The sequence below is a fragment of the Rhincodon typus genome, chromosome 27, assembly GCF_021869965.1.
Source record: "Rhincodon typus isolate 14 chromosome 27, sRhiTyp1.1, whole genome shotgun sequence".
Classification (NCBI taxonomy): domain Eukaryota; kingdom Metazoa; phylum Chordata; class Chondrichthyes; order Orectolobiformes; family Rhincodontidae; genus Rhincodon; species Rhincodon typus.
Genome location: NC_063358.1, coordinates 29,503,208 through 29,516,346, shown reverse-complemented (window position 1 = coordinate 29,516,346; position 13,139 = coordinate 29,503,208). Strand labels below are relative to the sequence as shown.

Sequence of the window (13,139 nt, the reverse complement as noted above, 5' to 3'; positions counted from 1 at the left end):
TAACAGACAATTTAGATAAGGATAAACTATTTCCACTGGTTGGGGATTCTAAAACCAGGAGGCATAGTCTAAGAATTAGGGCCAGACTTTTGGGAAAGATAGTAGAATGCCCTAATGTTAGGCGAGATAGCAGAGTCAACAGTTCAGGACCCCTAGTGTTAACTTTGCTTCTCTCTCAGACCTGCTGAGTTTCTCCAGCAATTTCCATTTTTCCAGCATCTGCAGTTCTTCGCTTTTAATTTAATGGATGCATTTTTGTACGAGGCAAAGGTAGTAAGGGATATAGGCCAAATGCAGATATAGTGAGGCCACAGGGCAGCCATGATCTCATTGAATGGTGGATCAGGCTTGAGGGGCTGTAAAGAAGAAGAGAAATGCATGTGTAGAAACACCGGAGGCAGAATTTTCTCAGTCCCTGAGCAATGTAGGCTACAGTGAGAAGTCTGGGAGAACTACACGAGGTGCCCGGCCTTTCCCAACATCAGGAAGACAAAGTCACATTTTCCAGCCGGATGGTGGGATGAGCTTCTCACTTGAGAACGCCAAGAAGTCTATGAACAGGACTTATTGCTCATTATCACCCTCATAACCATTGAAGTTTGCCTCATTAGCATGCAGTTTGTTATTTGAGTAGATGTTGGATAGAAACGAGACACTAAGATTTCCTAACGTGAAAGTCTATGTGAGTACCTGCTCAGTGTTTGTTCCCCCAGACAGTCACCATGGACACCAACATCTCAGAAGGCACTCTACAGGGAGTGACTGTATGCATGCCATGCCCACAGACATTAGCATTGAATATGTACCAGCCTTACTTTAACCTTATGGCCAGTCTCTGACCTGCTGATAGTTGCAGTTTGGAGTGCACCAGCACTTTGCATTGCAATGTGCAAGTATGACAGGCGCTCAGCTCATGGATTGAACCAGGTTTCATGTCAGGACTAAACAAAACAAAGATCTGCGGAGGCTGGAAAATTGAAACAAGAACAGAAATTGCTGGAGAAACTCAGCGGGTCTGGCATCATCTGTGAAGAGAAAATGCAATGAATATTTTGAGACCAGTGACCCTTTTTCAGGCCCTTCTTGTGGAAATCATGACAAAGCCAAGAGTGTCAAATTTCAAACAATCACAACAACTTATACCACACCAGAAAGGATGCTGATTTATTTTCAAATTGACTCTGATTCTTCGAGACATTGCCAGGGAAAAAACAATGGGTAAATTATAAGCTCCCCAAGCTCCAAAGCTCCAAACTATTCCTCATTTGCAGAGAACAACTCCCTGCAGATGAATACATACTAGTCATCATATTTAAAAAAAAACTTGAATATGCTTAACCCACAGAACTATGTTCAGTAATTGTAATGAGACCAACCAGGTGGATCTCACAGAATATGAATTCCCTAATTGGGGCTGATAATCTGGTTCAATCAGGGAGGCCTGGCTGACAGATATAAACAGGAATGTCAAGCATCCTGTTCACTGAGAGCTGGCTCTGAGGGAGCTGGATCAGTGGCAAGGACTTTCCACATGTAAATAAAGGGAGACTTGGTGATGGGGTACTGCCCTCTATGGAGTTATTTGACAATGGACCAATTAGAAGCTTGAAAGTGTGATTAGGCTAAATAATATTTTCATCAGACCATTAGATAAGGGAGCAGAATTAGGCTACTTGGCTCATCAAGTCTTCCTGCCATTTGATCACACCTAATATGCTTCTGAACACCACTCTCCTGCCTTCTATCCATAATCGTTGACGCCCTTACCAATCAAGAACCTATCTACCTCTGTCTTAAATATACTCAATGACTTGGTCTCCACAGCCCTCTGCGGCAATAAGTTCCATAGATTAACCACCCTTTAGCCGAAGAAATTCTTCATCATCTCAGTTCTAAAAGATCAGCCCTTCATTTTGAGGCTACACCTTCAGGTCCTAGTCTCTCCTAGTAGTGGAAACATCTTCTCCATATCCACTCTATCCAGGCCTCTCAGTATTTTGTAAGTTTCAATGAGAACACCCCCCACCCCATCTTTCTAAACTCTATTGAGTACAGACCCAGAGTCCTCAACTGCTCCTCATATGAAAAGCTCTTCATCCCTCGTATCATTCTTGTAAACCTCGTATGGACCCCTTCCAAAGCCAACACATCGTCCCCTAAATACAGTGCCAAGAATGCTTACAATATTGCAAATGTGGTCTGACCAGAGCCTTATAGAGCTGCAGCAATACATTCTTGGTCTTGTATTCAGGGGTTTTCAACTGGCTCAGCCACAACGGGCCAAATGACCTCACTGTACCATAAATGCATCTAATCTATTCACCTTAACCACATTGTGTTACAGTGTGTTCCACAGTCTAACCATCCATATGAATAAATTTATCATTCTGGAATTCCTTATTGAACCTGTGAGTGATTATCTTAAATTTATTCCCCTGAGGTTTTGTCTCCCACAAAGTGAAAATGATTCCTCTAAGTCTACATATTCAAACTTCTTTATGAGTCTAAAAATTCCAATTAAGTCACCCCATTGCCTTCTAATTTCTAAACAAAAAATATACCAAATGGCAGATTTTAAAATTGAAATCCTGCGTATCAGTGTGTAAATGGATTGAGACAAAGGATACAATAACCTGCTCTCCCTGGTGGTGAGTGTGGAGGGCATGTAATTAGACGGGACAGTGAGGTATCTAAACATTGCCACTTGTCATCTCCACTAGAGTTAAATTCTGGGTGAAGACCCATGGTTAAACTCCCATCCCACCACCAACTGAGGCCCTTAAGTGGCCAATTACTGAGCTGATGAAGAGTCTCATCCCACAGCTCTGGTATTAGCCTAATGCATGCATTCTTGCTAAAGCTGTATCACCAAAGTGTCACTACCAGTGGTGGTGGTGAGGGTCAGGAGGAGGGAATCTCAGTTGAGACATTTGTCTCCGGATGGAAAGGACCCATTGAAGGCCACTGCTTTTGCTGTTGAACCCCATCCGTCCCTTTTCACTGTAACCCGCACAGGCCCCACCCCCACCAACGCATCTCAATGAACCTCACCCCCACCATCACATTATATACCCTTGGACTGGGTAATACTGCAACTTTGGGAGTCAAGTGCCTACCTTTCCAGCAGCAACATTGGCAGCCAACAATTGGCTCCAATTGGTAGGCAAGACTTTTGCCCCCAGGGTACTGATTCCAGGTAAGGGCTGGAAGTGACCTCTTCACCGTCTAATTGTCATGCAGTTCCCTGGGCCTCCCCAAAACGAGGCAGCATGAGTCTCTCACTGGCTTTCCACCAAGATCCCACCCTACCCCCATACTTCAACAAGATTCCACCCAAAGTTTTTGGCAATGTGGGACCAGTATAACAGTACGTCAGATCTTACTGATACTATGTCAACTATTGCTTACATTTCGATTAAAAAAATCAATATTAATGTAGAAATCAAGGCCACACCAGAATCAAACAGCCAGACATTCTGATGATTACGTTTCCTCTTAAGCAATATTTTCCAAGTGTGTTTCTTCCTTATCCAACTCAGCAGATTGTCCCCAGGAACTCGATTAATCAGAGTTTTCAGCCAGAGATTTTTACATTTTTTGAAGAGGACTTTCTGCTTCCTGTGGTAAAGTCAACTTTTAAAAGAAATAAAACACCATTAATTCTAAGAGGTGTCATCTTCTTTTCAGTTATTACATGTAGATTAAATAATTCCTATAAACCAAGTATGTTCCTGTTGCTAGATAGACTCCCTAAAAATGTAATTATTCCTCAAAGAATTCCAGCAGATTAATGAGGTAGACCAAAATATCTCAGTTCACAATGACTTCAAACTCTTTTGTTACTGTCCAGTAAAATGCCTTTCAGCATTTATTGTGACTATATTATTACACCATGTGCAAATCGAGATGCATGTCTTACTCATTAAGGTAAGTCTGGGCTCTGAAGCCAATGGAATTCAAAATCAGAAGGGATGGAATATGGGTTACTGATTTGCCATTATTAGAAGTCAAAATCCAGCTGTATAGCTATTGATGGAGTTGCTATCAATACTAACCACAGCACCACTTAATTTGTCCTTTGGTCCTAGAAATTACATCCCTAGACACACAAACCCAAGGTTGGAATTGAACCTGGGTCCCTGGCTTCATGAGGCAGTAGTCCTAACCACTGAGCTACTGCAGCACCCATGTTATAATTAGAGTGAATTGCCAGTTAAAAAAACAGAGCTTTTGTGATGCAGCCCACTATTCGAGCAATGACTGTCATGGGGTACCTTGTAAATTCCAGTACAGCCAAACGTTACACTCAGCAGCTGCCTTGAAATGTCTTTAAATGTGGCTCTTCCATCACGCATAAAGTGTTTTACATTTGTGAATATATCCTAAACTTCTTCGATTAGCAATGCTCCCACCCTGCTGATGCTAGTTCTGAGCTGAATTTAAAGGCAGTATGTTTATGGGCACTTATGGACTTTTGTGGTGCAGTGGTAGTATCCCTACCTCTGAGCTAGAAGACCTTGAGCTCATGTCCCACTAGCTCCAAAAGTGTGTCATAATACATCTAAACAGATTGATTAAAAATATCTATTTCTGGGCACTTGGGATAGATTCTTTTTTTCTTTGACTTATCAAAAATAGGGTAGTGTGTTTAACGGATGACCAGTCCACTCTGCCAGTCTCCTGAAAGTTCCAGTGTACATCTTCAACTGATTACAAACTGCAATTTGATTTTTATTGGATCTGTGTTCCAATTAATGTCAGAAATTGGGAGACTGCTGCTATGATGAAAAACCGATGTAACGGCTGTCTCTGAAAAGCAGTAAACCATTGGAAACTTTGGTGACATACAAAAACAGGAACCTTTTCACGTGCATTCCTTCCAATGGAGAGATACAGAGTCTTAGTGAAGAAAAGCTTTTTAAAACTCAACTTGATACTACCATGTTGCTCCAAGAGGTTTGTCAATCACATTCTTATCAGGGCAACCCTGGGAAGACAGCTGCCTCTTAATTGTTTCCTCTTCATATACATGAATTAACACACTTCTTGGGAGACAGTGAGTAGATTAGTCATTGAAAGGATGCAATTTTGTTGAAGCATTGCTAATTTTTAAAATTAACTCATTTGTCGTCATTCTGAATGCAATGGTTTTAAAGTTGTTACATATCCAATAATATTTGATTATTCTTTGCTTCCTTTCAGGTATAATTGCAGACCTCCTAACACAATGAATTGGGCTTTTCTTCAAGGCCTGCTCAGTGGGGTGAATAAATACTCCACAGGATTTGGCCGGATATGGTTGTCCGTCCTCTTCCTCTTCCGAGTCTTGGTTTACGTGGTAGCAGCAGAAAGAGTTTGGGGAGACGACCAAAAAGACTTTGAGTGCAATGTCAAGCAACCTGGTTGTGAAAATGTCTGCTTCGATTACTACTTTCCTGTCTCCCACATCCGACTGTGGGCTCTGCAGCTCATATTTGTATCCACTCCATCCCTGCTGGTGGTCATGCATGTAGCTTATAGAGAAGAAAGGGAGAGGAAGAACAAGCTGAAAAATGGGGAGACCTGTCGCAGTATTTACAATGACACAGGGAAAAAGATAGGAGGACTGTGGTGGACTTACGTTATCAGCCTTGTATTTAAAGCAGGGATTGATAGTGGGTTCCTATACATACTTTACACCATCTATAAAGACTTTGAATTGCCCCGCCTTGTTAAATGCGAATTAGCCCCTTGCCCTAACACTGTGGATTGCTTCATTGCCAGGCCGACTGAGAAAACAATCTTCACTATTTTTATGGTTGTTACTGCAGCCTTGTGTGTTCTTATAAATGTCTGTGAGTTCACATACCTTGTAAGTAAGAGAATTGTATCCAGTTGCTGTTCCTCAGGCAAGCGAAGGCATTCAAGTCAATCCACAAGGGGCCCAACCACCTTATTTGAAAAGCCATCCAGTGCAAACGTCAATCCAGAAGATAAGTCAGTTGCTGGAAATCAAAGTCCAAATGTTATCATTCATTTGAATTCCTGAAGATTCCAAGTCAAAAGTTATTTCCATTTGAATGTGCAGAACTATTTGAACTAATTATGTACGGCAACTTCTTGCAAAGTATTTTTGTCCATCTAATGAATACTAGAACTCAACAAGCAATCCTCGAGCGGGCACCATCTTTTATGACAATAATGCTGCCTTATCACAATATAAGTCACTTTTAGAAGGTCTTCACATTATCCAGTTCATCTCCAGTCTCTGCTCCAAAAAATACTGACTTTCTGTGTCGCTGAGCATAATATTTAATTAGCAGGTAGAGTGATATTACTTTGATGTCAGATTAAATTCAATCTGGCCTTTTTTTTGATCAGTCGATCCATGCTAGCTGATGAGCATTCCAATAGCAAGGTTCATAAATAAAACTATAGGATGTTGAGGAGAGTAAGAAGGAAGATTATACAAAATCTTTTCAATTAAGAGAGAAGTTTAAGGGACAGAGTTATAAGTGAAGACTATTGAAGCAATTATATAATGGAATTAAGAGAGACATGCAAAGCATTGACCACCTCCAACAAGGAAGAATCTAAGAATCTAACCAACATGCCTTGACGCATATTATCATCATTGAACTCTCCAACATTCATGGGAGGGTTGTTAGCATGGAATAGAAACTCACCTGGATCAGTGACATAAGTGACATTGTTACAAAAGCAGGTCAAATGCAGGAAGTTCACAAATACAATCTGTCTCCTCCATGATAGCATGCTATAACCTTACTATGCAATGTCTCCAGAACACAGCAACTCCTCTGTCAAAACAAGCATCAAAACTGACTTGCTGTCAATGCTAGTTATGATTTTTAATGCACTAAAGCTGCAGCTCATGACTTGACAGCCCTCCCTGACATCTGTTGACACTGTGTTACGCTGACGGTAAGTTCTTCAACATTACCAGCTAAAGTCAAAGCAAAGATACCACTTCTGTAATAGAATTACAATATATTGATGATGCTCAAGTTAGTTCTCACCCTTAAGAACTATTTCAACAGCTTGTTAATGTATACACCAAAATCTAGAAGAGCATGGAACTTTAGGAAGACCAAAGGTCCACTACCAACCCACATCAAATCCAACACCTTCAATTAAGATTATTAAGAAAGTGCTGGAAAACTAACCTCACTTCCCATATCTCGGAAGCTTTCTATCCCAAAGAGTGAATGTTGATGAAGAGGGACAGCACCAAATCCACGAGCTAAATGAATCTTTTCAGTATTGTAATAACAGACATGAAATTAAACTCAGAATCTGTTGCGCAGTGGTTCTCCAGTGCTTCTCCACAATGCTACAACTTGGACAATCATAGATGCCATTGGAGACCAAGAACAGCACCGTGAACATGGTTTTCACAACAAAATCCTGTAAAACTGAGATTATCCAAACTTGTAGCACACTCCTGATTGTTAAGAAGCACTCCCTGAACATTTCACTGTTATGTGTTCTTTCATTGATGTTTCAATACATTAACATGGGCTGAATATGAACTGCATCTTCCACCCCAAACCCCCCAACCCCATGTCCTAAAGCTTTGTGGGGCAGCTGCTCAGCAGCTGGTTGCATTATTGTTTCAATCTGAATCCAATAGTAAATTTTAGATTTTTTTAACTGTGCCAAATTGTTTCCAGCTCTTGATGTCATTTGACACTGCAAATTGAATGCATATGCTGCTACTCACAAATCAAAAACATCTGTATTTTTCTTGATCTAGGTCAAGCTTGTTTGCTATTGACTCACCCCTAGCAATTACTCACCACTTTTCATCGTACTTGGGAGTGCAAAACTGCATTAAAGTCAATTGTTGTAACCCACTATGCCTCCCGTCAGCAAACACCTTCCATTAAGATTAAACAAGTCAGCACTGAACAGAACATTTACCACTAGTTAGACCACTGGGCATATTTATTTACCAAACCTTTAGAACTATGTGGTGCTATAACAGAAATATTTAGTAACATGAACACATGGAGAAAGATAGGATCAGACTGTTTGCAGTAGTTATGGGCTCAAGAATGTGGGACCATAGACACAGGATTAAATTCAAGAGGTTTAGAACAGAAAACAGGAGAAATTCTTAAGTCTTTGGAGTTGATATTCAAGATTCTTGTTCAAGGCAGAGATTGTGTCAAAATTAAAGATTAACATAAACAGGTGGATGAAGGAAAAGGGATTGAGGAATATGGAAACAGGGTGAATAAATTAATACATAGCATTCAGTAAATAGAACTACTTACTTGCGTGGATGGTAATTGCTGACATGGACTTGTTTCCATGCCGTAAATTTTTAAACTACTTCAATGCATTGTATTTGTGGCTATATGCTCAATTTGCTTGGGATTCTTCAGGATTATTTTCAAATATTAATACAAGTCATGAAATAATGCATTATAAAATGGTATGGATCAGTAATACTTGGTTTTACATTTTATTCCATCATTTATAGAATGTAATACCAAATAGTTCTGTCAAAAAGTTGGAACATACTAGATCAATTAAACATTTCATTGATTACAGATTTTGAATAGTGCTTTATTCGCTACCGTGATAACCCATAATGGTTCACCATATAGCACATGTACTAGAGATTTGTATCTTGTATCTTGTATATCCATGTGTTTTATATATATGCACAACATGCATGTGCCACCAGTAGTAATGCAGTCCCTTTTAGCACAGACATTCATTGTATTGAGGGGAATAAAGCAACTTTAATCTCGGGTCTTATGCTCCAATATGCAATGGAATGCCTGAAGAATATGGCAAAGTCTTTCCAAATTGCAATAAAAAAATCTCCATTGAATATTATTCTGGTGTCAACTTCCCGATTTTCGAGCTTTTATTGAGATCTGTCCTTTAGAAGAAAAGATTAACTTTTTATTGAAATGAATTGAGCTAAAATCTATCTGTTTAAAAACAGGGTTTTTGTTTGAAACCCTTTCAGAAGCTTCTAATTTGCCTGAGACTATTACAATGATTAATACTTTATATAAGTGTGAACTTCGCAGTGTGAACAGGAATGTTCAATTCACCTTACCCACAATAAATAGTGGGGATATATTCTTTGGGCAATTAGTTTCTTTGTGCAAATAATATCAACGAAAAAGAATGGTATTTTTGCACATTAAAAGGGACACACTCTCTGGGTAAAAAAAGCGTGCAAACTTACTGTAGTCAATTCAGCAAAATAATAACAGTACAATGATTGATAAAGTTTTCATTTCACAGAGGTTTAATTATGTTCGCTGAAATATGATGGCTTGCAGGGAAATGCTTTGAACAGGCTTGTTCCTACTTGTTGCAGGAACTGAACCTGAGCTAAAAAAAATCCCTTTAAAAGATGTATTCTTCCTTTGTTTACTGTACTCGAAAATGACTTAACTTATTAAAAATGTCAATCTTTTTCAAAGCTTTGTGTCACAATATTTTGCGTATGCTGCATTAAAGGCTCAAGATTTATGTATGTCTTATTATAACTATGTAATGAACCAGACAGAATTTTAAACTGGGCTGGTATTAAAGCTGTGAGTAAAAAGGGATCAGTATTTCAGGGTTTTGTAAATCGTGTTCACATAGACAACACAAGTTGTCACAAAGTCATTGTACAGCCAAATTAACTTTAAAAACCCCGTCACTACATTGCAATTTACTGGTGTTTATATTCCAGTGACAAGTTGAAGGACAAAATCTGAAATTAATCATTGATCTTTTTCCCGCTAAGAGACAGCTGCTACTACTTATGTGGCACTGACCTATCATAGGTCAATATAATTCGCCAACATCGAATCAGATTTTTACCTGGTTTTCTGGATTTGCACATCCAGAATTAAAATGACTGAATGATGTAGGCACTGGTGAGTCAGTTGAGAAAGTATGGTGAGATCAGAAAATCAAGATTTGTGAGATTGAGAAAAATAATATTTAATTTTGTACGCAAGGTTCAAACAGCATGACAGGAATCTCGCAAGTGAGCGACAAGAAATACACTTGCATGTATTAACTTATCCTTATTACCTTTTTTTGCCTCATTTGTATGCAATTTGTTATTATCTCAAGCAAGGGAGAAAAACTAGACAGTGACAATTCTCAAAATCAAAGTTACCTGTTGACTAGTAGAACCAGCTCGCCACATGCTCCTTTGTCTTGGACTCCAACGTAGAATCCCTACAGTGTGGAAACAGGTTATTTGATCCATTGAGTCCACACTGAACCTCCAAAGAGTATCCCACTCAGATCCAACCCATCCCTCTAGTCCTGCATTTCCCATGGCCAATACACCTAGCCATCACACCCCTGGACACTGTGAGCAATTTAGCATGGCCAATCCACCTAAAATGCACATGTTTGGGCTAGGGGAGGAAACCAGAGCAAACGCACACAGACAGAGGGAGGATATGCAAACTCCACACAGACAGCGACCCAAGGGGGGAATCGAACCCAAGTCCCGAGTGCTGTGAGGCAGCAGTACCAACCACTGAGTCAACATGCCACCCTACCTCTCAGGACATACTCTACTGCAGCAATGCTTGTACCACCATCTATGAAGGCTACCATCAGAGATGCACAAGCCTCATCACATCAAGGCATTACTTTGACTCACTTAGAATATAGTTTTCCACTTCAATGCTGTGCCTTGGAGGGAACTGACACCTTGCTTTGCAAAGGTCGCTAGCAGGCCACTTTGTGCACAAGAGCAGGCACACATCTGATAGACCGGAGCAGGATCCATCTCAAAACTCTTTGATTTTGCTTTTAGCATCAATTTGGTCTCTCCTATTTGGATGTTTGCGGCAACTCTGACTTGCCTTGCCTTCCATTTTTCACACATTGCTGTTTCGTTCAGAAACATATAGCCCCACAGACTTTCCAACTTGACTTGCTTCTTAATGCAGACACAAACCCTAGCAGCTTTCATGTTTGTCGGCAGTGATTAGTCACGGACATGTGCTGCACGGCACTATGCCATGTCAATGTCACACTGACAGCCTGTGCCAGAAACTCACATAGCAAACACACTGCACATGCTTCAACCAAATGACCATGTCTCAAAGTGTAAGGGGAATAGATCTCAGTCAAGTCAAGTGGGATTGTCATTCAAGTTATACCTGCACAGTAAGTGAAGGGCATTAGCCAATATCATTCCAACAGTTAGGTGAGCACTTGAGACAGATAGGATTGAGGTTTTCATATCATTATAGTCTGGGGAATGGGCCATGGTCAGTCCTGCATGTCTAGTGCAGCGAGATAGGAGATACATGGTATGTCAGTCAGATGCTGCACAAAGATAAGTCAGGAGTCTAATCACTCATCATTTGGGGCTGACTTTCCAAGTTGGTCACACACGTGGGCCTGGTTAGTCCTGAGTAATGATAAGATCTCAAGGGCAATGAAGGGTGGGCAATAAGTGCTGGTCCAGGCAGTGCCACTCATGTACCTGAATGAGTATTTTTTTTTTAAATGTTGTGTTATGATGTGTGTTAAGGAAAGAGTAGCACTCCCTCAGACAGGGTTCCAACACAGCATGGCACTAAAGACAGGTAGCCTGCGTGTCTTGATTCTTAAAGCTGCAGTCACTGGAACTATTAGACAGCCAGGTGATAAGAACATAAGAACAAGGAGCAGGAATGGCCCATTCAGCCCCTCAAGCCTGCTCCGCCATTCAATACAATCATGGCTGATCTCATTTTGGCCTCAACTCCACTTTCCTGCCTGCTCCACATCCTCCTTCAACACATTATTATATGAAAATCTGTCCACCTCCTCCTTAAATTTACTCAGTGTCCTAGCATCCACCACACTCTAGGGTCATGAATTCCACAGACTCACAACCCTTTGAGAGAAGTATTTTCTCTTCATCTTTATTTTGAATTTCTATTCTTTATCTTAGAACTATGGCATCTCATTCTAGATTGCCTCACAAGAGGACACATCCTTTCTACGTTTACATTAATCGACTGTCAATCCCCATTGGCATCTTATATATCTCAATTAGATCTCCTTTCATTCTTCTAAACTCCAGAGAGTACAGGCCTAAACTGCTCAACCTCTCTTCATAAGACAAACCCCTCACTTCTGGAATCAATTTAGTGAATCTCTAATGAAGACACAAAGTGGCAGTGCATTTATCAGTGTGAGTTTCTTTTTCCAATGGAATATCATCAATACCATCTATGTATCATCAGAAGTTTCTCTTTCTCATTGCCCTCCCTCAACATGTAAACAGCTGGCAGCTGGTGACCGGCAGCAATTGGGTGTTGTGTTGGATGATCAGCTATGACCATATTAAATAGCAGAGTGAGCTTGAAGGGCTCACTGGTTTACTCCTGCTCCTATTTTCTATGACTGAACTGGTGCACAGATGGGTTTTAAATACAATGGCAGTGCCCGAAAGCCCTGAAGACCCCCACAGTAGTGATTACTTCTGCTGCTGGTAAGTACAAAATAACACAATGTCCAGCTATGCACTCAAACATTGATTACAGCAATCACTATGACTCAGTGTTGGTATTTTCTCACCTGAGGAGATATCTTTCTGATAAGACATAGTTTTGAGGCATTATCCAACCTGTCAGAAAGACAAAAATCTTATTACTCTATATTGACAAAGAATAGGGGAGCCCTACTTATCTGTAACCAAAATCACTAAAACAGATGCAGCTAAAATTTTGTTTGCACGTATTTTAGAATGCAGGAGTCATGATTTATGATCTACCTGGTCCAATTCTCCTTTTTTAAAATTCTTTTGTTTTGTTGGTTGTGGGCACTGTGGCTGGCCAGTATTTGTTACCCATCCCTAGTTGCCCTTGAGAAGATGGTGGTGAGCTGCCTCCTTGAACCTTTGCAGTCCACCAGCTGTAGGTTGACCCACAATGCCCCGAGGGAGGGAATTCCAGGATTTTGACCCAGTGACACTGAAGAAACAGCAATATATTTCCAAGTCAGGATGGTGACTGGCTTTGAGGGGAACTTGAAGGTGGTGGGGTTCCCATGTATCTGCTGCCCTTGTTCTTCTGGATGGAAGTGGTAGGGATTTTGGGAAGTGCAGTCTGAGGATCTTTGGTGAGTTCTGCAGTACACACTGCTGCTACTGAGCGTTGGTG

At 40.5% G+C, this 13,139-nt stretch overlaps 1 protein-coding gene across 2 annotated transcripts in view; it reads left to right on the top strand.

The window, feature by feature from the left end:
* The window catches only part of LOC109930675 (gap junction beta-4 protein-like), a 29,853-nt gene extending 20,405 nt beyond the window's left edge, over positions 1–9,448 (top strand). For both annotated transcript variants that reach the window (XM_048613257.1, XM_020530131.2), the window contains one exon: positions 5,203–9,448. In XM_048613257.1, coding sequence (XP_048469214.1) covers positions 5,203–6,028 — 826 coding nt within the window. In that variant the 3' untranslated portion in view covers positions 6,029–9,448. The remainder of the gene's footprint in view (positions 1–5,202) is intronic.
* The last annotated feature ends 3,691 nt before the right edge of the window (positions 9,449–13,139 follow it).